Below are 21,242 nucleotides of genomic sequence, written 5' to 3' on the forward strand. Positions count from 1 at the left end.
TACCAGGAGAGAGAGGTCTTGATCACAAGACTTGGTGCATGCAACCATTTGAATGCCCATCAACTCTGGGGGTGGTGGCCCCTTCAAATATTTGGGGGGGGGCTGAAGGGACCTCAGCCCCCAGGAGTTGAATCCTATGATGGCAGGCCATGTGTGTGTGTGTGTGTGTGTTGCAATGAGGAGGAAGTTGGCCACGATGGGGGTGAGAGGCACTGAGAGGGCATTGTGGGTTCCCTGCCCAAGTTCTCTCCAAAACTTGCAGCTGCCACTGGAGATACTGAGGCCAGATGCCCAGCGAGGCCACAGATTGCCTGGGCAGGGATGGCCATCCTTTCAACACCCACCTGCTCAAATCAGAAAAGCACCACTCTAAACCAAACAGGAAAGTTAGAAAAAGGAAACTAGCGATTACAAACGCAATAGGAAACGATCCTAATCAGCTTTGACTTCCCTGGTCACTGTAGCAGCAGGTTGCTTGCAGGGAAAGACCCTGGTCCTCTTTCAAGAGAAAGGAATCCTCTCAGTCCCCACGTAAGATCTTCCACACTTTTGGTGGTGCTGAGTCAAAACTCCCATCTCTTCAACATGTATAAATTGGACACTATGGCTGATCCAGAAAGACACAGAAGCTTGAAACTCAACAGCAAAATTGGAGAGGATTTCTCAATCAGTCATGCAAAGTCACAAAGGTGAGCATAGTATATTTTTTATTACTTATATATCATAGATGTATGTATGTATGCCATATTATTATTAATAATAATAATACAAAAAATAAGATCTGGAGGGGGGTGAAGAAGGCAGCATTGCAGTGTAAATGTCTGAATTTGAAATGAAGCAATGGATGGCGACAAAATATTTCAGTAAATGTGGATGTTTTTATTTTATTTTATTGAAATGTAAGGGGTCATGGAAGTTGCTCTATCATATTACATGTCAAGAATGATAACTGTATAAGGGGGAATGAGGAGGCAATCAGCACCAACAGCTCTAAAAGAGCTTCATCAAAGGGAAAAATTATTGATGACCTGATTTTCTGGGAAATATGGCTTCTTCATTTGATCACAGGGGGATAGAGAGCAAAGCTCTCCAAGTTTTCTCCCTTTAAGGAACTCTTCCATCATCAACTCGCCTTTCCCAGAAGGCCATGCATGCTTTGGAGGATGGTGGGTGCTGGGGGGGGAGGGACGAAGCCCTGCAGCCCTTAAGCTGCTCAGCTGCCCACAGATGTGGTGGAGGACCCTTTCCTGTGGCCAGGAGCAATCTGTCCAGTCAGCTTCTGAGAGGGACACTTTCACCTCAGGCAGAAACATGTTTTCTCTGGCCCTGCAGTGTTGAATTGGGGGTGGGAGAGGCATTCTTAGCCTCAGGTAGCACAATGTCTTGGACCAGGCTTATTGTTTATTTATTTCTTTCATAAAATTTATATACTGCTTGATTGTAAAAACAACAACATCCTTCTAAACAGTTTACAAAAAGAATAAAACAATCAGGGGGGGAGTTTAAAGGAGCTATTTAAAAGAATTGGAAACTAATTAAAATCAACAATAAGCTCAAAATACATGTCAACATGTCTGGTTAGGCTTATCTAAGCAAAAAGGTGAGGATGAAGGTTTTTCCCCGGTGTCAATAAACAGGGAGTTCCAATGTTTCTGCCACACTAAAAATTGTCCTGGCTGAATGGAGAGTGCTGGACAACTACAGATGAGCAAATCTGCCCATTTTGGCTTCTCTCCGTTTCTCATCTTTCAAGTTCAGTTCATAATTCCACATCCGTTTGGAATTTGATACACATAAAAATGGTCCTCATGAAAATCCACCACCAGGAACCCATGCTTGTCTCAGTTTCTCCTTATATATGCATTGCTGCAAAGCCATGTCCCCCTAGCATAATGCATTTGTGTGTGTTGTTTTCACTCACGCATGCATTTTATGCACATGTTGTCCCAGTAAATGCATTTTAATAATTGTAATAATGTGCTATATTAATAAAAACAGCAGCAATAATTTTGCACACAAGCATTGCAAAATTCACAGAAGGGCTGGATTTCAGTTTGCATATTGTTTCGTTGAGAGCAAATTGGATAAGTCTACCTTCCTGTGCACGCCACTTTGACGACTTTATGATGTGAAACATTTGTAAAACAAACAACAAGGGTAATAATATTAATACTCACAAACAGGATCAAATTTCCCCTCCCCTCAACTCCCCCCCCCTTGCCCCTCTGCATCGTGGCCTTGTAAGCGTGGCTGTGGCAGGGAAGGGGTCTTCCCAGGAAGCCTGTCTGTGCTTGAGGACCCTTCCATTGATGAACTTCCGCTCCATCCTCAGGGTCCCCATTCCCAGAGCCCAGTCTGGAAATCACTGATGTCGAACACACAGGGAAGGGCAAAGCCTATACTGCCTAACTCTGCTCTTTGTTTATTTCCTCCTTTGCCCCCCTGACCAGGAATCCATGCCTTGGCCTTTGTCCTCTGCTGGGCCCTGGCACTCGCAGCTCCCCATGGAAAGCAGAAACAGTGGGACAAAGATTGTTGTGGGGCATTGGGACACCAGGCAAAAGAACTTTTCGATGCCTATGTAAGTATGTTGAATGGATTTTTACTATTAATTAAATGTCTATACTGCCCTTCATCCGAGGATCATGGGGCAGTTTGCAATATCAAATGCTAGGAGCATTTAGCTCAGGAGCAAGGAGCCTCAGGCCCTCCAGGGATCTCCATCAGGCCCTTGGGACTCTCCCTAGGCCACATGGCCTTCCCAGACCCCACTCTGACTCCCCAACAAGCTCTCCCTCCAGCCCCCAGTGTGACCACGCATTTCTACTCTTACCACACCTGCAGCAGCAACGCCATATCCTCCAACGTTTCTCTGATGAAAATAGGGATATCCTAAGGGAAAGTGGGTGGCGCTGTGGGTTAAACCACAGAGCTTAGGACTTGCCAATCAGAAGGTTGGCGGTTCGAATCCCCGTGACGGGGTGAGCTCCCGTTGCTCGGTCCCTGCTCCTGCCAACCTAGCAGTTCGAAAGCACGTCAAAGTGCAAGTAGATAAATAGGTACCGCTCCAGCGGGAAGGTAAACGGCGTTTCCGTGCGCTGCTCTGGTTCGCCAGAAGCGGCTTAGTCTTGCTGGCCACATGACCCAGAAGCTGTGCGCCGGCTCCCTCAGCCAATAAAGCGAGATGAGCGCCGCAACCCCAGAGTCGGTCACGACTGGACCTAATGGTCAGGGTTCCTTTAAGGAAAAGTGAGATATCCCAGGACCAAATCAGAAACTGGGACGGCTTCTATAAATCTGGGACTCTCCCGGGAAAATAGGGGCACTTGGGAGGGTCTGCAAAACCAATTTCTGCCCTCCTCACCAGCTCCACAGACTCCCGTTTCCACCGTGGATGGCTTCCAGGGCTGCCACTTTGCAAAGGGAGCCAAGCTGGACTCTCATTCGCAGTGACCACCCACAAGTTGAATTGCCCCCACATGTAATGCTCAGACCTATAGGTCTATGGACCCCCAGTCAGGGCCCATCCTGGCCAGCTGCTGGCGCCAGGCCTGTGTGTGCGTGCCTGTCTGAATGTGTGTTTCTGCAGGCGCATTTGACTGCGTGGGCGTTGGGTGTGTGGGCCCATCTAGGGTTGCCAACCATCGTGCATCATAGAGGATTGTCCTTTACTTCAGTGTAAAATGCTATGTCCTGTATTGATTCAGTACAGGACGCAGGCTGTCCTGCATTTCCCCTGTTTCTGCTCTGCTGCTGCAATTTCTCTCTTTCTCCTCGCCTCTCACTACCTTTCCTTTCCTTTTTCCTTCTCGCTCCCTCTCCTCATCTTGCCCCCAAGGAAGAGCAAACCAGGCCAAGGCTTTCTTTCGTGTTGTCGTTTCCAGTTCCCTGCAGCTTGGGCTGGGTTAAGGTGGTCCCTCAGAGAGGAGCAGGTTCCGAGAGTCTCTAGAAACAAGCGGTTTTGAGTTGGTGTAGCTCAGAAGTCCCAATTCTGAACATAGATATCTGCATGATATTTGAGAGAGGAGGGTGGGGGAGAAGTAGCTCCTCACAAGGCTTATTCCCCCCCCCCCCCAATATTTTTATTTCTTTAGAAATTTAACCTGTGGAACAAAGCTTGTCTCCTCATCAGAATATGCCCCCCCCATTTAAGTTTTGCCCAGTACTGTACAGTACTGCATGTGTGTGTGAAGTGTCATGTATTTTAGCTCTGTATAGCAAAACACAGGCAGATTTACAAGTGTGTGAGGGGGGGGGCACCCACTTAGGCTGCAATAGATTGCAATTGGTTGCTTTGAAGTTATTTCAGCACCGGGCTGGGGGGAGGGGGGCTGTGGATTTGCCCCAATGCCCCCTCCTGCTCCACACCGTCCTGTCCTGTATTTTGCCATAACAAAGGTGGCATCCCTTGCCTGTCCCTGGCACGCAACTCAGAGGAGTGGCAACTGTCCTCGTAGTAAAGGTAAAGGGACCCCTGACCATTAGGTCCAGTCGTGAACGACTCTGGGGTTGCGGCGCTCATCTTGCTTTGTTGGCCGAGGGAGCCGGCGTACAGCTTCCGGGTCATGTGGCAAGCATGACTAAGCCGCTTCTGGCGAAACCAGAGCAGCACACGGAAACGCCGTTTACCTTCCCGCCAGAGCGGTACCTATCTATCTACTTGCACTGGCGTGCTTTTGAACTGCTAGGTTGGCAGGAGCAGAGACCAAGCAACGGGAGCTCACCCCGTCGCAGGGATTCGAACCACCAACCTTCTGATCGACAAGTCCTAGGCTCTGTGGTTTAGACCACTGCGCCACCCACTTCCCACTTTGGCCCAAAAAGGTTTCCCAGCCCTGGCAGGACATGTCATTGTTAACAAGGCACTGTCTTTGTTTCATCTTCCACAGAAGAATGATTCCGGGCCACTTGCACTTCCCCCCAACATCCGTCTCAACTTCACAGGATTGCCCAACTGCACTTTCTCAGAACCGCCAAAGGCCGAGGAAGGCTGTGCCGCCATAACGGCGTTCCTTGGACTGCTGGAGCAGTTTAACAGAAGCCACGATCCCATCCTGAAGATCACTGGCTGGGGGATTCCGACAAAGATCACACAGCTAGCCGAATGCCGCCGCTGTTTTGAGCAGCAAAACGCCAGATGCCCCAATGAAAATATTTCTTACACCAAAAATGCCTCTTTTACTAATCAGAAAATGATATATTACTATGCTTTCCAAGAGTACCAGAGTTGCATGTTAAATTTCACTAGTAAAATACAGTTTGTTTGAGAGAAAGATTTTGTAGAGGGGCGGCTGCACAACAGTGAGATCAGCTGGTCACATTTTTGTATACAGAAGACATTTCCCCTGGGGAAACTAAGGCTCCTATGAGTTAAGTGTCCCTGAGCTCAGTGGGGCTGACCTCTGAGTAAGGATTTAATTGCAAGGGAATCAACACGTCATTTCAAAACACAAATAAAATGGGAAGGAGACAATTCCTTACTGTGGAAAGTCTATTCCTGCCAATAAATGTGGCTTTTAAATTTGATTTATCAACCCAAGAAATTCAACTGCAGTATGTCTAAATGTTTTTAATGAATATATTTATTCTATTTTTAAAAAAAATCTATTTATTTTTATATTGAGATTTGTGTGTGTGCATTTTATAAAGTAATTATATTAAAGAGAGGTTTATACAATAATATATATTTTATTGATCTCAGGACGAAACTGGGGGGGGGGTGCCTTTAAATATTTAAATATATATTTAAAGTATTTGGAAGATCCTCTGTTGTATGTATTTCTGTATTTATTTATTTAAGTATTTGTAAGCCACCTTTTAAGATTCACAACAAAATAAAATCATGCTATTTAAAGCTAAATTGTATGTTTAACATTTTATAGGTTAGCATTCAAAGGTTTCTGCACTGCCTGTTATGCACACGCCCACTTTCCAAATGCACTGGGAACTCACCTGGGACCTTAAAGCATCTGTTCAGCACCCAAGAATTCATATCCTCCAACATTTCTCCAATTAAAGTAGGGACGTTCCCATTCTATAATGATAATTTTACTATTTATACCCCACATATCTTACTGGGTTGCCCCAGCCACTCTAGGGAGCTTCCAACATATATAAAAACATAATACAGTGGTACCTCGGGTTAAGTACTTAATTTGTTCCGGAGGTCCGTTCCTAACCTGAAACTGTTCTTAACCTGAAGCACCACTTTAGCTAATGGGGCCTCTCGCTGCCGCTGCCACGCGATTTCTGTTCTCATCCTGAAGCAAAGTTCTTAACCCGAGGTACTATTTCTGGGTTAGCGGAGTCTGTAACCTAAAGCGTCTGTAACCCGAGGTACCACTGTAAAATATTAAACATGGGGGGGGCTTTCCTATACAGGGCTGCCTTCAGACAGCTTGGGGGTGGGATAATTCCATACCCTCCAACATTTCTCTAATGAAAATAGGGACGTCCTAAGGGACGCGGGTGGCGCTGTGGGTTAAACCACAGAGCCTAGGGCTTGCCGATCAGAAGGTCGGCTGTTCGAATCCCCGCGACAGGGTGAGCTCCCATTGCTCGGTCCCAGCTCCTGCCAACCTAGCAGTTCAAAAGCACGTCAAAGTACAAGTAGATAAATAGGTACCACTCCGGCAGGAAGGTAAATGGCGTTTCCGTGCGCTGCTCTGGTTTGCCAGAAGTGGCTTAGTCATGCTGGCCACAACCCGGAAGCTGTACGCTGGCTCCCTTGGCCAATAAAGCAAGATGAGCGCCGCAACTCCAGACTCGGCCACGACTGGACCTAATGGTCAGGGGTCCCTTTACCTTTAAGGAAAAGTGGGACATTCTGGGATCAAATCAGAATCCGGGACAGCTTCTCTAAATCAGGGACTTTCCTGGGAAATAGGGACACTTGGAGGGTGTCTGAGAGTTTGGAGGGTTCTCATTGCACAGAGAAGCTGGGGAGCCCCTGGCCTTTTTCTCTCTGGGCCTCGGGGTCCCCCCAGCCACCCTCCTCCCAGGCCCTGCTCTACACCCCCCTGTGAGTGTTTCTGCCTGTCTGAAAGGTGTCCCCGAAACTTGATGATGCCTCTTGCTTCCCTGTAAGGAGAACAGCATCTCTGGGGCTGTGCAATAGAAAGGCAAATCTGCATTACTGGCTGTGCCTCTTTTGCCTCTGGGCTCGTCCACCCTTGACATGTGGCCCCTGGAAGGGACTGTGGACCCCAGGCTGCAGTCCACACTTCCCTGGGAATAAGCCCCATGGAATTCACAGGGACCTTTCTCAGAGTAAACATAGAGAGGATTGTGCTGTGGATCTCATTTGCTGCACAGACTTTATCAGTAACTTCTTCCAAGCATGGAAATGTACTGGCGCCACTGCATACACCCAGAAAAGAGATGAGGATTATTGAAGTGACACCAGCAATGCAGGATACATGCAGGTGGACCCTGCAGCATGTTTACTTGGGAGTAAGCTCCAGCATGTTCCATAGGTGTGCCCATGAGGTTGCCATTTTGCAGCATCTGAATGAAATGGATGTAGCTAACACCATCAGGAATGTTACATCGTTTTAATATTAAAATGGCAGGTGGGAGACCTTGTCTAAGGAGTTGGGATATGTTTAGCCTGGAAAAGAAGAGACTGAGAGGAGATACGATGGCCATCTTCAAATATCTTATGGAAGAGGGAACAAGCTTGTTTTCTCCTGCTCTGGAGGGTAGGACTCAAACCAATGGCTGCATGTTGCGAGAAAAAAGATTCCGACTAAACCTCAGGAGGAGCTTTCAGATGGTAGGAGCTGTTTGACGGTGAATCAAAATGGAGGATCTACAGGAGCAGCTGGTAAAAATAATACTACCACCTTCAGCTCCCATGTTTATTTTCTTTAGACCCTGTAAACCTGGCTTTGGATAGTCTCACCATCTGAACTTTTTGTTTCTGATGCATTAAGGTGTTTTTTTTATTGGTATTAATATTTTATTGAAAGAATTTCAATTATAAAGAAATAAAAGTGTTATAGAAAAAAATAAGAAAACAAAATGTAGAAAGAAACAAGACAAAAATAGAACGTAACATGCACATTGAGTTTGAGGAGAGTTAACAGGACCCAGAATGACTGCAAAGGTTCCTTAATAGTCACTGGTAAAGTTGCTAGGAACATCTTCTGTTCGGGAAATTACTGGTACATTTACTGTACATATAGGTTTCACTAAATCTCTTGCAAAGGTCAAGTTTCATTCTTATTTTACAACTTCTTGAATCTCAGCATAAATCTTGATTTACGTATCTCCAGAATGGCACTATTTTGTGGGAGTCAAGTGCATAATGGAACTTGTTTTCTGCTTTTGAATACTGCTTTTTCTGTGTATTGAAGTGTTCTGTTGCCCGAATAGTGTAACAAATCCTCTACAACACACACACACACACACACACACTGAACTCTGTGTGGTTTGGATATTGATGGGGGAAATGCAACGAAAAGCGTGGGATGATCTAATAGATTAACAGGAAGTTGTGTAAACACCCTGGAAGCAAATCAAACCAAATGCTCAATCAATAAAGACTGTACAGATGAAAGCCAAATAAAGAAATCATCTAGAAGAGTCTCTAATATTTGATGGTCATAAGAAAAACACTGCTCCTTTTCCCTTATGGGGTACCCAAGAGCCCATATAGAGTCCTTTTGTAGGTTCTCTATCTGTAGGAGAAAATAACAGAGACCAACCAGAGCAGGGGTAGGCAACCTAAGGCCCGGGGGCCAGATGCAGTCCAATCGCCTTCTCAATCCGGCCCACGGACGGTCCAAGAATCAGTGTGTTTTTACATGAGTAGAAAGTGTGCTTTTATTTAAAATGCATCTCTGGGTTATTTGTGGGGCATAGGAATTTGTTCATTCTTTATTAAAGCTGTTGCAACAGGGTCTCCCCAACACACACAGGAGGGGAGGGAGGGACCCAGGACAAAGGTGTGCAAGCCCTTATATAGACTTTGAAACTGCCCACCCTATGTAGCTCAAGACCACTCCCCAGAAACATCATGCATACATCACAGAAGGGGTGTAGCCCAAGACCACCCCCTTAATACATCAGAGGAGCGGACTACAACAGAAATCTGAGCGCGTTGTTTTTTCTCCTGTCTGCTAGGTTACTTGATTGGATTACCTGGGCATCCTGGCCACTCTCTTGTTTTCCTGAATCCAGGTCACAGGTGACAGGCTCACCCTATTCGTATCTTAAATGTGCCCTTAAGGCAGGATTTGTGAAAGAGACAGTGGGGAGATTTCCCATTTCCTTCGACCTTGCAGAGAAATATTTGAGGTCATTTTGGGAGAGATAAAATGGTTTCAGGACTTTTTTGTGGGTTTCAGACATGTGGTTTACATATTTGTATGTGTTTGCTTGGTACGTTTATGAACACCTATTTTATATATAAAAGGTAAAGGGACCCTGACCATTAGGTACAGTCATGACCGACTCGGGGGTTGCAGCGCTCATCTCGCTTTATTGGCTGCGGGAGCCGGCGTACAGCTTCCGGGTCATGTGGCCAGCATGACTAAGCCGCTTCTGGCAAACCAGAGCAGTGCACGGAAACACCGTTTACCTTCCCACCAGAGTGGTACCTATTTATCTACTTGCACTTTGACGTGCTTTCGAACTGCTAGGTGGGCAGGAGCTGGGACCGAGCAACGGGAGCTCACCCTGTCGCGGGGATTCGAACCGCCGACCTTCTGATCGGCAAGTCCTAGGCTCTATGGTTTAACCCACAGTGCCACCCGCATCCCTGTATTTTATATATAGAAGACCTTAACGTTCTCATAACAATGGTAAATTTCAAAGTTACACACAGAAACCTGCTGTTCCTTAAAGTCCCTCAAAACGTTTGGTATTTCAGTTAGCACTAGCTTATTTATTTTAAATTATTCTAAAATAAGCCTTTACAATATATCATCACTGTAATGAGCTGCACAACATGGCTTTTTTCACTCCCCATTTATCTGGCTAGCAGATCTGCAGACATTTGCAAGCATCCTACTCACGCACACTCAAAATAAGTGTGACCTGAAGACCTGCAACTCTGAGAAAGCTTGATAGTGTTGATTTGATTATTCCGATCCTTTGTTGCTTACAAAGAAGTTGATGCAGCAAGTTTGTCTTACGGAGGAAAGTGTGGTTGCCCGCAGATTCTTCAAGCATAAACGTGATTTATCACAAAGAGGCACAAAACCACATTGCAGAAACTTTTTTAACAAACAAAACTCCAAGGCAGCAGAAGGGGGGGGGGAAATGCACGCACTACTACTATAGGACTGCTGGAACTGTTCAGGTTCAAAATGCTGGTGGCATCGGCATGGTTAGCTTGGCTTGCTTAAAGCACTCATCAGGTGAAAAACTGGTACAGTGGTACCTCGGGTTAAGTACTTACGTTCCGGAGGTCCATTCTTAACCTGAAACTGTTCTTAACCTGAAGCACCACTTTAGCTAATGGGGCCTCCCGCTGCTGCCGCGCCACCGGAGCACAATTTCTGTTCTCATCCTGAAGCAAAATTCTTAACCCGAGGTATTATTTCTGAGTTAGCGGAGTCTGTAACCTGGAGCATATGTAACCCGAGGTACCACTGTACTTATTCATGACATAAATTCTTAAAAGAAGAGAGTTGTACTTTATGGGTTTCCCCCACCCTTTTCAATTAAGCCTTCCAAAAGAACTGGAAGAATTGTTGTTCATCTGCGTAAGGACATCAGAAGAATTCTGTTGGAGCAGGCCAATGGCCCAACTAGTCCAGCCTCCTCTTCTCAAAGTGGACAACCAGAAGTCACTGGGAGGACTGCAAGCAGGACCTAAGTGGAGCAGTTCTCTCCTCACTTGTGTTTCCTAGCAACTGGCTACAGATACATGACCTCTACTGCAAAGCCATCCTTGCCAGCAGTCATTGATAGCCTCATCTGTGAATTTGTCTAATCTCATTTTAAAGTCATCCAAGCTGGTGGTGATTACTGCCTCCTGTGGGAGCAAGTACCATAGTTTAACTATTTGCTGTGTGAAGGACTCTCTTATGTTTCTTGAATCCTCCCAAGATTCAGCTACACTGGATGTTCAGTTGTTCTAATACAGTGGTACCTTGGGTTACATACGCTTCAGGTTACATACGCTTCAGGTTACAGACTCCGCTAACCCAGAAATATTACCTCGGGTTAAGAACTTTGCTTCAGGATGAGAACAGAAATCGTGCAGCGGAGGTGCGGCAGCAGTGGTAGGCCCCATTAGCTAAAGTGGTGCTTCAGGTTAAGAACGGACCTCCGGAACGAATTAAGTACTTAACCCGAGGTACCACTGTACATAAATGAAGAAAGTGGATCAAATGGTTGCAGCAGAGAGGAACTCTGGATGCATAGTTAGGGTGCATGCCCCAATCCCTAGAATTTGATGGGGGAGCAGTATCTGTTGGGATGTGAATGCTGTGACTGCACCTACAAATATTTGCACCTACAAACAGTTAAGAAACCGTTGGTCACAAAATGCTTTACCTCTCCAATGCTACATCTCTGGGCTGTGGAAGCAACAAGATACTGTGTTTTCATGGTGCTTGAGGTTGAAGAAGACGGATAGTGCATTACCTCCAGAAGTCAAGCGCTCTGCCCCAAGTCCTGGGGTTTTTTAAGACCCCAGAAAAAGATTAGTTTTACACACACAAAAGCGTGAGATGGGTGGTGGGGCTCATGTTATGCAGTGCAGACCTGTCTTCTCTTTGCAAAAATCTAAGCATCAAGCATTTTGTGGAACTTCTGCAAGACCTCTCCTTCAAAGAGGCTTGTCTCAGACTCAGCATCGTAAGACGCAACAGCCACAGTTTAATATTGCATCTTAATGGCTTGGAGCTCTCATCACACTCCCTAATCCTCTGGATGGGACAGAGCAGAAGTCTAAACCAGACGCATCACCACAGAGACTCTATGCCTCCACTGAAAACTGACACAATACAAGACACGCCATGGAATCCTAAAAAGAGAGAATATTTATTTTGGTTGTAAAAAAGTGCAATTGCATTGTTGAAAGAGACCAACCCAAGAGGTTGCCACGGAGCACCATTTTCATGCAACAAAAAATCTTTCACAAGGCTGAAAGGAGGGGCAGGTCTGAGTTCCTCCCACAGCTCATTAAAAAGGAAAAGAAAGACAACCACTTAATTATAAAAGCTTTTATCGTTTGTAGTTGCAAAACAAGCAATTTTGCCCAGAACAATAATTGAGGAAATATACAATTATCTGTACTACTTGCAACCCCATTTATTAAGCAAAATGCAACTTTATGAGCATCATTCAGATTAAAGCAAGTCCCAAAATATCCACAACCTTCCAAAGTACAATCATATGGAAACTACCTCTCTGCATTGCTGGTACCTTTTCAAAGCCATACAGAATCTTGATTGCTCACCACCTGTCTGGCTGAGAAAATGATGGTAGAGTTCATAAGAAAAAGGTTCACCTGAGCAAAGGTAGGCAGTGTTAAGCATCTATGGAGTGATACCCTTAGGAGACTAGATGCCAAGAAGAAAGGGTTCTTCAGCTCTTAACAGTCAGTCCAAGACACGGGTGGGGAACTTGTGCCCTGCCAAATGGTGTCACTGGCCAGGCTGTCAGGGCTGATGGGAGCTGGAGCCACAAGTTCCCATCCCTGGTCCAAAAGGAAGTTTTTTCTCTGGTTCAGCTCATGAGGTGTGAAGACAGCTGTGATGAAACTACTAAACCAGCCTTCACGCAGCCTGGTGGCATTTATGCATTTTGGACCAACTACTCCCATCACCTCCAGCCACCATGACCAAAATTCAGTGGCAATGGGAGCTGTAATTCCAACATCTGGAGGGCACCATGTTGGGGAAGATGGTCTTAAAAGGAAAAGGATCCTTGCTGTGTTCACATCTGGGTCAACCAAGCCAGCACTATTCATGCCACTGTATGCTAAGAGAAACAGCCAAACCTTGGTGCACCCAGGGAGGCTCAGGCAGAACAAAACTGTGTGCATGCGTCTATTGCAGAGCTCTTTTCCACACAAAGAACTCTCACGAACCCAACTCCATCTTTGCACTGAAGGCAAGTACCTGAGAGCAGCTTCTGAAAAGTGGCTTTATTGACCAATTTATGGTTTGCAGAGTAAAGATGGTCAGTGCTCCTGGAAAAGGTGGATTTTCCGTTCCCAAGATAAATGCTTTTGAGCAAATCAAGAGAAGGTAAACTGAAAGCATTTCAGCAAATGGGGAGTTTAAAAACCTCTCTTGTTTGCAGAGTGCCACAACCTGAGGAGAGCAAGGGAATGACAATGGACAGCTCCTGAAACAGAGGAACACCTGCTGCTTTCAGAGCTGTTCAGGTGTTGGACAGGCGTGAAGTCTCCTGTCCAGGTACCCACAAGAGTTCGTTCTCCTGCATCAGCCTCTTTCTCAGAGTCAGGAAGTGGCAACACTTGCAAATTCTGCTTGCTCAATGTGGTCAACGGAATTTGCAGAGGCCCAGAGCCAATAGGATGATTGGAGGCGGGGGTTGTGTGTGTTCCCGTGCATCAATCTTTGTTCACTAGGCCAGTTTCTGGAGTTGGTTGCAGATCTTAGGAGGAGACGGCAATGGATTTTCAAAGTATGTTTGAAGAAATGGGAGAGTAGAGGAACTTGGGGCCACAAACAGAGACGGTTCTGAGCAACTGCCCGTCCCCCACTACAGCTTGAGGTTTAGTGTCTTGGTTTTTTTTGGCAAGAATCCTCTTCAAATACTGCTATGGCTGCCAACATCTGAGAAAAACATTGAAATAACAGAACTGGGTGAAAGGGGGCTCATAGTTCTTTTCACACAACAACAGGTCAACTAGTGGCCCAGAGTCTAATTCTGGCCCGTGCCAGGAAGCTCATGCCTATTTTATTAACTGTTCAGTAGCCTTCCTCACAATTTGGGGGAGAGAGAAAGGTGCTTGCTAGCTCTGCAGCCCCCTCCCTCCAATGCCACCAGAGCCAGCAGAAACCACCCTCCCAAAAAGAAACCACCTTGTCGGCTGCTCTGCAGATGTTGGCAACTGATGCTCTACTCCAACATTAGTTGGAATTCTTGGCTGGTCACAGGACAAAACTGTTACTACATTTTTAGGTAGCCTCCAGTCATTCTGATGCCGAGAAAACCCAAATTCATTGAGCAGGTCGGTTTTAAAATACTCAACAGATATTGCATTGTTGTGTGCACGGCTGTGGCTTCAGGGACAAGGTCCACTAAGCAGGATGCTGAGGGTAACCGGAGAAAGCTGACTCTCCAGAGGCAGCCCACACTATGGAGAAAGCATGTATGGTACCAGTCCCTGTTACACCCAAGTAGGAGCTGGAGGGCTGAGAGAAGAAACCAGGAGTTGGGAAAGGAGCTGGGATAGCTCAGTCAGTAGAGTATGAAACTCGGGGTCAAGCCCAATGCTGGGCAAAAGATTCCTGCATTGCTAAGGGTTGGACTAGATGACCCTCGTGGTCTCTTCCAATTCTATGATTCTAATCTGGTCCCTCCTCCTGCAAATGGAGGACCAGTTCCAAGGAGGAGGAAGGTCCAAGGAGGTCCTGGATTATGCAGACCCCTGGTGAACTTTTAGATTTTAAAAATACAGACTTTTAAAAAGATATTATTATTATTATTAAAGGAGGGTGGAGCTAAATGCAATGTACAGAGACAACTGGGATAAGAAGAGTTGGGGAAGAAGAATGATTCACAGTATCAGGCCAGCCTCCTGCACAGCTGCATGGAGTTCTTCTGGAACAGATGACCAGACAGACAGACACCACTATTCTAAATTAAATGCAACAAGCTGAAAAGGGCCTGAAAACAGGAAGCAGAATGGGATCTGTGCCAAATCTGCATTGTACATTCAGCAGCTATAAAATTCACAAATACTTATTAGTAGGGCTGCAATGTTTAATCAATTAATGGATTATATTAATCGATTAAAAAAAACCCCATGCTTTTTGACAAGTGAAAAAATTGCAGCAGACTGAAATGCATTTATAGCTTGTTATAAATTATAAAAACTGCAGATGACAAGCAGAATCTTAAGAGGCATTTCTTTTATACCCCACACCCCAAGCATTCGTTCTTTCTAGATGTTGTCTGCATATGCCATCATCTTAGTAGAGGTAGAGGCAGGCTGTGGGACACGTGTCCCGTCCCCCCCCCAAAGAACAGCCTGCCTCTCAGGCGTAAATTCCCTCTGCTGGCCTTAAACCTTGGTTAATGTTAACCAGAGCCTGAAGTGACCTCTTGGTTAAGGAATATTATAGCTGAGCAGGGTGGTAGGAACAGAAGTGGCTTTTAAACGGCTAGAACATATCATGTTTCTAGGGACATATTTCCTAAAGTTAAAAAGACAGTTCACATCTCTCTGGTGGCACTAAGTCATTTGTGTTGGGTTTTCAGGTTGGCCTGGGGCAACCAAGAAGCCACTGAAGGTGACCAGGCAGGCAAGTTTTGTTTTGGAAGCCAATAGCATGCTATTAAGATGTGTGGACAGGCAGGCTACTGAACTTTTTGCTGGTGGGCTAGTAACTTTTGTGAACCCCTTTGCAAGGCTAACACACAGCCTAGAGCTTAAACTAGTTGCCCAGGAGTTAAAAGGTCTCTGTTTAAGAACAGAATGAGCAAAGCTTAAAGAAACACTCTCCTGTGTAAAGGGGATGGGCGTGACAGCATATCTTGGCTTCCCAAAGGCTACAAAGCTAGAGCGGATTTCACATTAACAAAATACATCCTGCATTCTGGGTACAGCTGTGAAAATTTTTACATTTTCTCCTTTGGTTATGAATGTATTTCCCACCCCAGTCACCAGCAAGGATCCAAAGGACTGCTTCTGGTGCACCTGAACGTCTGCCAGGGTCCAGTGGGAGACAAGCAAACACTATGGCCCTTTCCCCTTCCCAAAGCCATTTCAAAATCTGCAGGGGAAGAACGGGAGAAGAGCTGATCTAGTCCAGCATCCTGTTCCCACCGCAGCCAACCAACATAGCTTAGCTCTGGTTCAAAGGCGGTTTGCCTTTTACTACGGCAGCAGGAAGGAACTTTATGCTCTGTTGACTGCCAATACGGGTCATGTGGGTGCATAAGTCTTAGCCAGTGAAGGCTGAAGCCAGAATCCCAAGTAGATGGGAGACCAAAAGTCCAGTAACAAAATATAAAAGCAAGTTATATTTCACAAAGATGGAAATGCATTTCCCTTTTAACACATGGCCCCCTCTGTCCTCCTCTCCGAGCCATGATGCCTGAGGTCAAGTTGCAGAAAAACATCAGCACTGCATATATTTTCAGTATGTTGCATTGAAGGAGTGCTTCTATTGCTGGGTGCAGATATCTCACTCTGCGTAGTTACCTGAGTTGGCTTTCCCGTTTGACCAAACCCAAGAACAGCATTTAACAATTGTCCCCCTTGGCTCCCAGCTCCCCCCACCGCCACACATCTTTCTCGGCCAAGTGCCAAGGCCCCCCATGTGCTGGAAGTTGAATCAACCACAAGGAGGTCTCTCTGGGCCTCGGTAAGGCTTGGGCGTCTGTCGCGGCTTGAGGTCACGCTGTTGCCTTTGGTTAGGTTTCTGTTTTCTTGAGCTTGCGCATTGCCTCGGTAGCTTGTTCTGGCAAGCGAGACGGGTCAGAGAGAATGGAGGTGGTTATGCTCAAGTGGCGAAGAGTGTTCAAAACCACTAAGGATGGGAGGAGAAGCAAAAGAAAGAAACCAAGATTATTTGCCAAAAGAAGTGATGTAAGCTCAAGGGTGCTTTGCAGTAAAATTCCAACAAAGACACAAGTGCACATACTAAGTGTGACCACAGCTGCACAACAGAGATTATTGCAACGGAACAAGTCTATCATAAAAGTACTGTATTTTTTGCTCTATACGACGCACTTTTTCCCTCCTAAAAAGAAATGTTGTGTGCGTCTTATGGAGCGAATGCAGGCTGCGCAGCTATCCCAGAAGCCAGAACAGCAAGAGGGATCGCTGCTTTCACTGCGCAGCGATCCCTCATGCTGTTCTGGCTTCTGGGATTCAGAATATTTCTTTTCTTGTTTTCCTCCTCCCAAACCTAGATGCGTCTTATGGTCTGGTGCATCTTGTAGAGCGAAAAATACGGTACCCAGCTTGGGCTGTAATGGATCCTAGTCTATTTCATGCAACACAGAGGGTGTTGTACCTCACTGAACTGTGTATCACTCAAAACTATTGTGGACTGGTAGTTCCCCATTCTGGAAGGTGGGCACACTACCTCTTCTACTGGGGGTTGAGCTCCCCACAAAGGAGTAGCTGTACAGTTTGGGGTTGTTGCTTGATACCAACTTATCCCTAGAAGAGCAAGTGGCTCAGTCCTTTCTAAGCTGCACCATCTTTCACCTCACCCCACATCCATTTTCTTTCCAAATACCTTTTTGTACTTCTGCCAACATTGGAGTTCCTCCAAGCCTAATGATACCCTCCCTCTTCTTTAGTCTACATAAGAATCCACAGTCAAAGAAGGAGCTTGCTTTTAGCACATGGGATCCTGCTGTTCCATGGGGCTTCCAGTTTGGTTAGTTTCAGTAATGTAGTAGGATCCATTGTTCCCCACCATTCAATGGGTCTCGGAATGTATACATTTTTGAAAAAAATCATGTCCATCTGCTAATCCTTCAAACTCATGTTTTTGCTCTCAAAAGCAATTTCCTCTTGACAACCAATTTGAGAGAAAATTTTGAATTCATAGATATTCAGAATCATTTGACCACTATCTGCTTTTAATCGCCTCAGATTTTGACCCAAAAAAGCCCCCAAAACCTAGGAAAACATGCTCTCCATTTTTCTGATCTCTTCTTTCTCTCCCAACCACCACAGGGCAAAGAAGGAAGTAAAAAAATTTCTGTTAGGATATCTGAATCTGCAGTGTGTATAGAGAGGTTTGGGTACTGATTCATTGTGTTCGGATTAATGAACTTTCACATACCAAATATTCAGAAAGCAGGACCTGAGTGTACAGAATTCAAGTTGGCTTATTTTTTTTTAAGTGCAAACAGAAAAATCTCCCCCCAGTCCAGATGCTGCTAGACTAGGAACCCCCAGCTTCCCTGACCATCGGACGTGCTAATTTGGGCTGATGAAAGCCGTACTCCAAACCAGACTAGCTGAGTTAACAGCCTTGACTGAGACTCTCCGCTGATGTTTCAGCTGCCACTATGATGCTCCAGGAGGGAATCTGTGATAAACACCCCCTTGGAAACTCCCAACTCCTTACTTACTTGGCCTCAGGACAGGCAGGGAGCAGTGCTGGTCGACCCACGCCAGTGCTGTCTGGTTCAACTCTTCTAAGCTGGTTGTAGAGACCATTCCGTTGAATGTTTCAAACAATGGGTTAATTATGATGCTGAACTGTATAGCAATGTGAGTTAAGGGGAAAGTAAATACACACTCATATTTCTGCAACAGAAAAGCACAACAGGGACTGTTCTAGAATTCATCGTGCATCTGACTGAGGGCAGTTATGGCAGCAAAGTCTTGACAAAGGAAACACATTGCTTAAAATGGGGCACTGTGTGATCTGCTTTAGAAATCCCTAATGCTCATGTGCTTTCAGAACTCTGTCCAGAACCATGAGGACTAGGACAATGCTCTTTAACAAAAATTAAAATTCTGGGGTTCTTTGGAAGCCACTAAATTTTCCATTAGAGGCCTGCTCCACTTCCTCACTTGCTTTCAAAAGGCCTTCATGCCATGCAGAATTGACTCATCTGAATGCCTTTTTATCTTTGTTATGAATGGTGGCTAATCAAATAAAACTGCTACACTACACATGGAATTCACGGCTATCAGATGTGCTGTCAGCCACTGGTGGCTTTTGAATGGGGTTGAGCAAGGTGATGGGCAGATCAGTCAACAGCGAATAAAAGCCACGGGGCAGCTGAATGGAACCTGGATGCTCAGAGGCCTGATAATTCAGAGCACCAGGCACAGGGGACAAGCCAGGGGGGAAGGCTGGCAGGGTCAGTGCCTGAATGAAGTGAAGAGTTCGCTGCCTCCTGCCAAAATGGGATGCCGGGCTGATGGTTCAACCCTGTATGGCACTTCTTGCACAGTCCACTACTTTGTAGTGGGGCACCCCCAATATGGGAAACACAACACAATGAGGCTTGGCTGATGCTTACAGCAAGAGCTTTTGGATACGAGGCAAACACCCTTTTATTCTCCCAGGCCTTTTAGAACTATGCTATTTGTCCACAGAATGGATTGTGTCTACTGGACTTTAAACTCTGTAATTGATACCTTGTGCTGATCTGGGGGCAGGAAATTGAACTGCTCATTTCAATTTATGTTTTAACGTTTGTACTTTTAGCATTTTTGAACTTGGTACAAACCACCCATAGGACTCTGTTGACTGGGCAATCAACAAATGCTCTAAGCCAGGCATGGCCAAACTTGGCCCTCCAGATGTTTTGGAACTACAATTCCCATCATCCCTGACCACTGGTCCTGTTAGCTAGAGATGATGGGAGTTGTAGTCCCAAAACATCTGGAGGGCCAAGTTTGGCCATGCCTGCTCTAAGCAAATAAATAAGAGATTACCCATCAGTTAACTTTCTAGCCATGTTTGATGCTGATGTCTCTGCAGCTATGGCTGGACCAATCTAACTGGTAGAAGCAGGAGCTGCTTGGGAAGCTGTAAGTCAAGAAGCAGCAACTGGGGACAGCAATATTAGTTTCAGGCCAGTCCTGTACATAGCTATGTTCAAGGCTCAGACACAAACAAGGTCTTGAAATAGAAAGAAAAGAAAAACGCTCCCTTCCTGCCAGAGCCTTCCTGTCTGATATACATCACAGGAAATGAGAAGTTATAATCTTAAACTGAAGCCTGGAGAACCCCCTCCCATCTCTCCACTATGTCAAAGCATCAAGGCTTCCGATGAGCTGTCTCTCCCACTGACTCAACAAAATCCTCTTGGGCTTTTAAGGGAGTTCAAAACCTAGAGAGCGCAACACATCCTGCTTGCCAAAGTGGTTTCTGGATGACATGTTGCTTTCATTTTCAGGATGGGTGACCCCTTGCTGCGAAAGATACCGGCCTACTGCCGTTTCCATTAAAAAGAACCCCAGCAACCTAGAAGTCACTTTTGAAAGTAGGAAATGCTGGCAAGGCAGAAGGCAGGTTCACATGACCCTTAGGCTTGGGTGGATTTAAGGGACAATCTAGTGGCATACCTTGACTGCTAAAGTTAAGCTATAAATCTGCATCCTGAAGCAAGTGGCCTTTATCGCTAACTATACACAAGACGTGGGTGCCAACAACTGACTGCCCTGGAAGCTCAATGGCCCTTGGCTTGATGCAACAAAGCAGTTCTAAGGGCTCTTATGTCATGCTAAGATTCTGCTCTTAATTCAGTAGCAGATCACATGCTTTGCATGCAGAAGGGCCCAGGGCCCAGCAGCTGCAGTCAAAGCCTTTAAAAGACACCCTCAAGGAGCTGCCTGTCTGAGTAAATAGTGCTGAGATCAGTGAACTGAGATCAGGGTCAGACCAAAAAAAAGGCAGGCACTCATTTGCATGCATGGGAAAAGGATACGATCCAGAACTTCCAATTCTGCAGGGTCCTGCTCCTGACGTATTCCTCAAACATGCTCCGCATCTGATCAAACCTGTGCCGTGTGATGGGAACACCCGTAGCAGGGAGCTGCTGCTGACAAGAACTGAGGAATAAAAAGAGAAAACTATGAAACGCTTCCCTCCACTGCTAAATCTGGGGGCTTCCAGGCTGGTGTTTATTGCGGGGTCTGTGCTGCTCACGCACACAAGTTTTTCTGCAGTGCTCACACAACACTGCCAGCCCTTATTCCCCCATCCCCTTAATCTAAACTTATTATTTCCATAAAAAAATTCAATAGGCTGAAAAAGTCTGCAGCCAATGACCCATTTGTGGTAGTTAAGTCCCCACCTGGAAGCACCAATTGAAAGAAAAATATAAAACCAAAGATCAGATAGGACTAAATAGCAAGAGATTGCTTTGTTCTGTTTTTCACCTGATCCAAACTAGGCCTTTTCAGGGCTGGCTCCTTGCTTACAGAAAATTTTCCGTTTTCAGCCATCAGAAGACCCTGCTTTTCTTCTCTGGGCTCGGAATGATTCTAACATTTTTACTGCTGTTGAGTATTATATAATCAGATCAGTTTTAACAGTGATGGTGCTTATGCTGTTGGGTTTGAGGTGGCTCTGAGTATTGTGGCTGGGACAACCCAGCCA

General features: G+C 45.7%; 1 protein-coding gene and 1 long non-coding RNA gene across 3 annotated transcripts in view; one reads left to right on the forward strand and one right to left on the reverse strand.

Annotated features, from left to right (window-relative positions):
- On the forward strand, positions 1–5,787 carry LOC310751557. The gene is made up of 3 exons (XR_014542613.1): positions 1–689; positions 2,451–2,581; positions 4,890–5,787. It is a non-coding gene; the product is annotated as an uncharacterized lncRNA (long non-coding RNA).
- Positions 5,788–11,982: 6,195 nt separating this feature from the next.
- MLXIP (MLX interacting protein) overlaps positions 11,983–21,242 on the reverse strand; it is a 56,788-nt gene continuing 47,528 nt past the window's right edge. For both annotated transcript variants that reach the window (XM_083589942.1, XM_083589941.1), the window contains 3 exons: positions 20,569–20,692; positions 18,253–18,382; positions 11,983–16,688 (listed from right to left, as the gene is read on the reverse strand). In XM_083589942.1, coding sequence (XP_083446068.1) covers positions 16,573–16,688; positions 18,253–18,382; positions 20,569–20,692 — 370 coding nt within the window. In that variant the 3' untranslated portion in view covers positions 11,983–16,572. The remainder of the gene's footprint in view (positions 16,689–18,252; positions 18,383–20,568; positions 20,693–21,242) is intronic.

Source organism: Podarcis filfolensis (genome assembly GCF_964270895.1).
Source record: "Podarcis filfolensis genome assembly, chromosome: 16".
NCBI classification, from domain to species: domain Eukaryota; kingdom Metazoa; phylum Chordata; class Lepidosauria; order Squamata; family Lacertidae; genus Podarcis; species Podarcis filfolensis.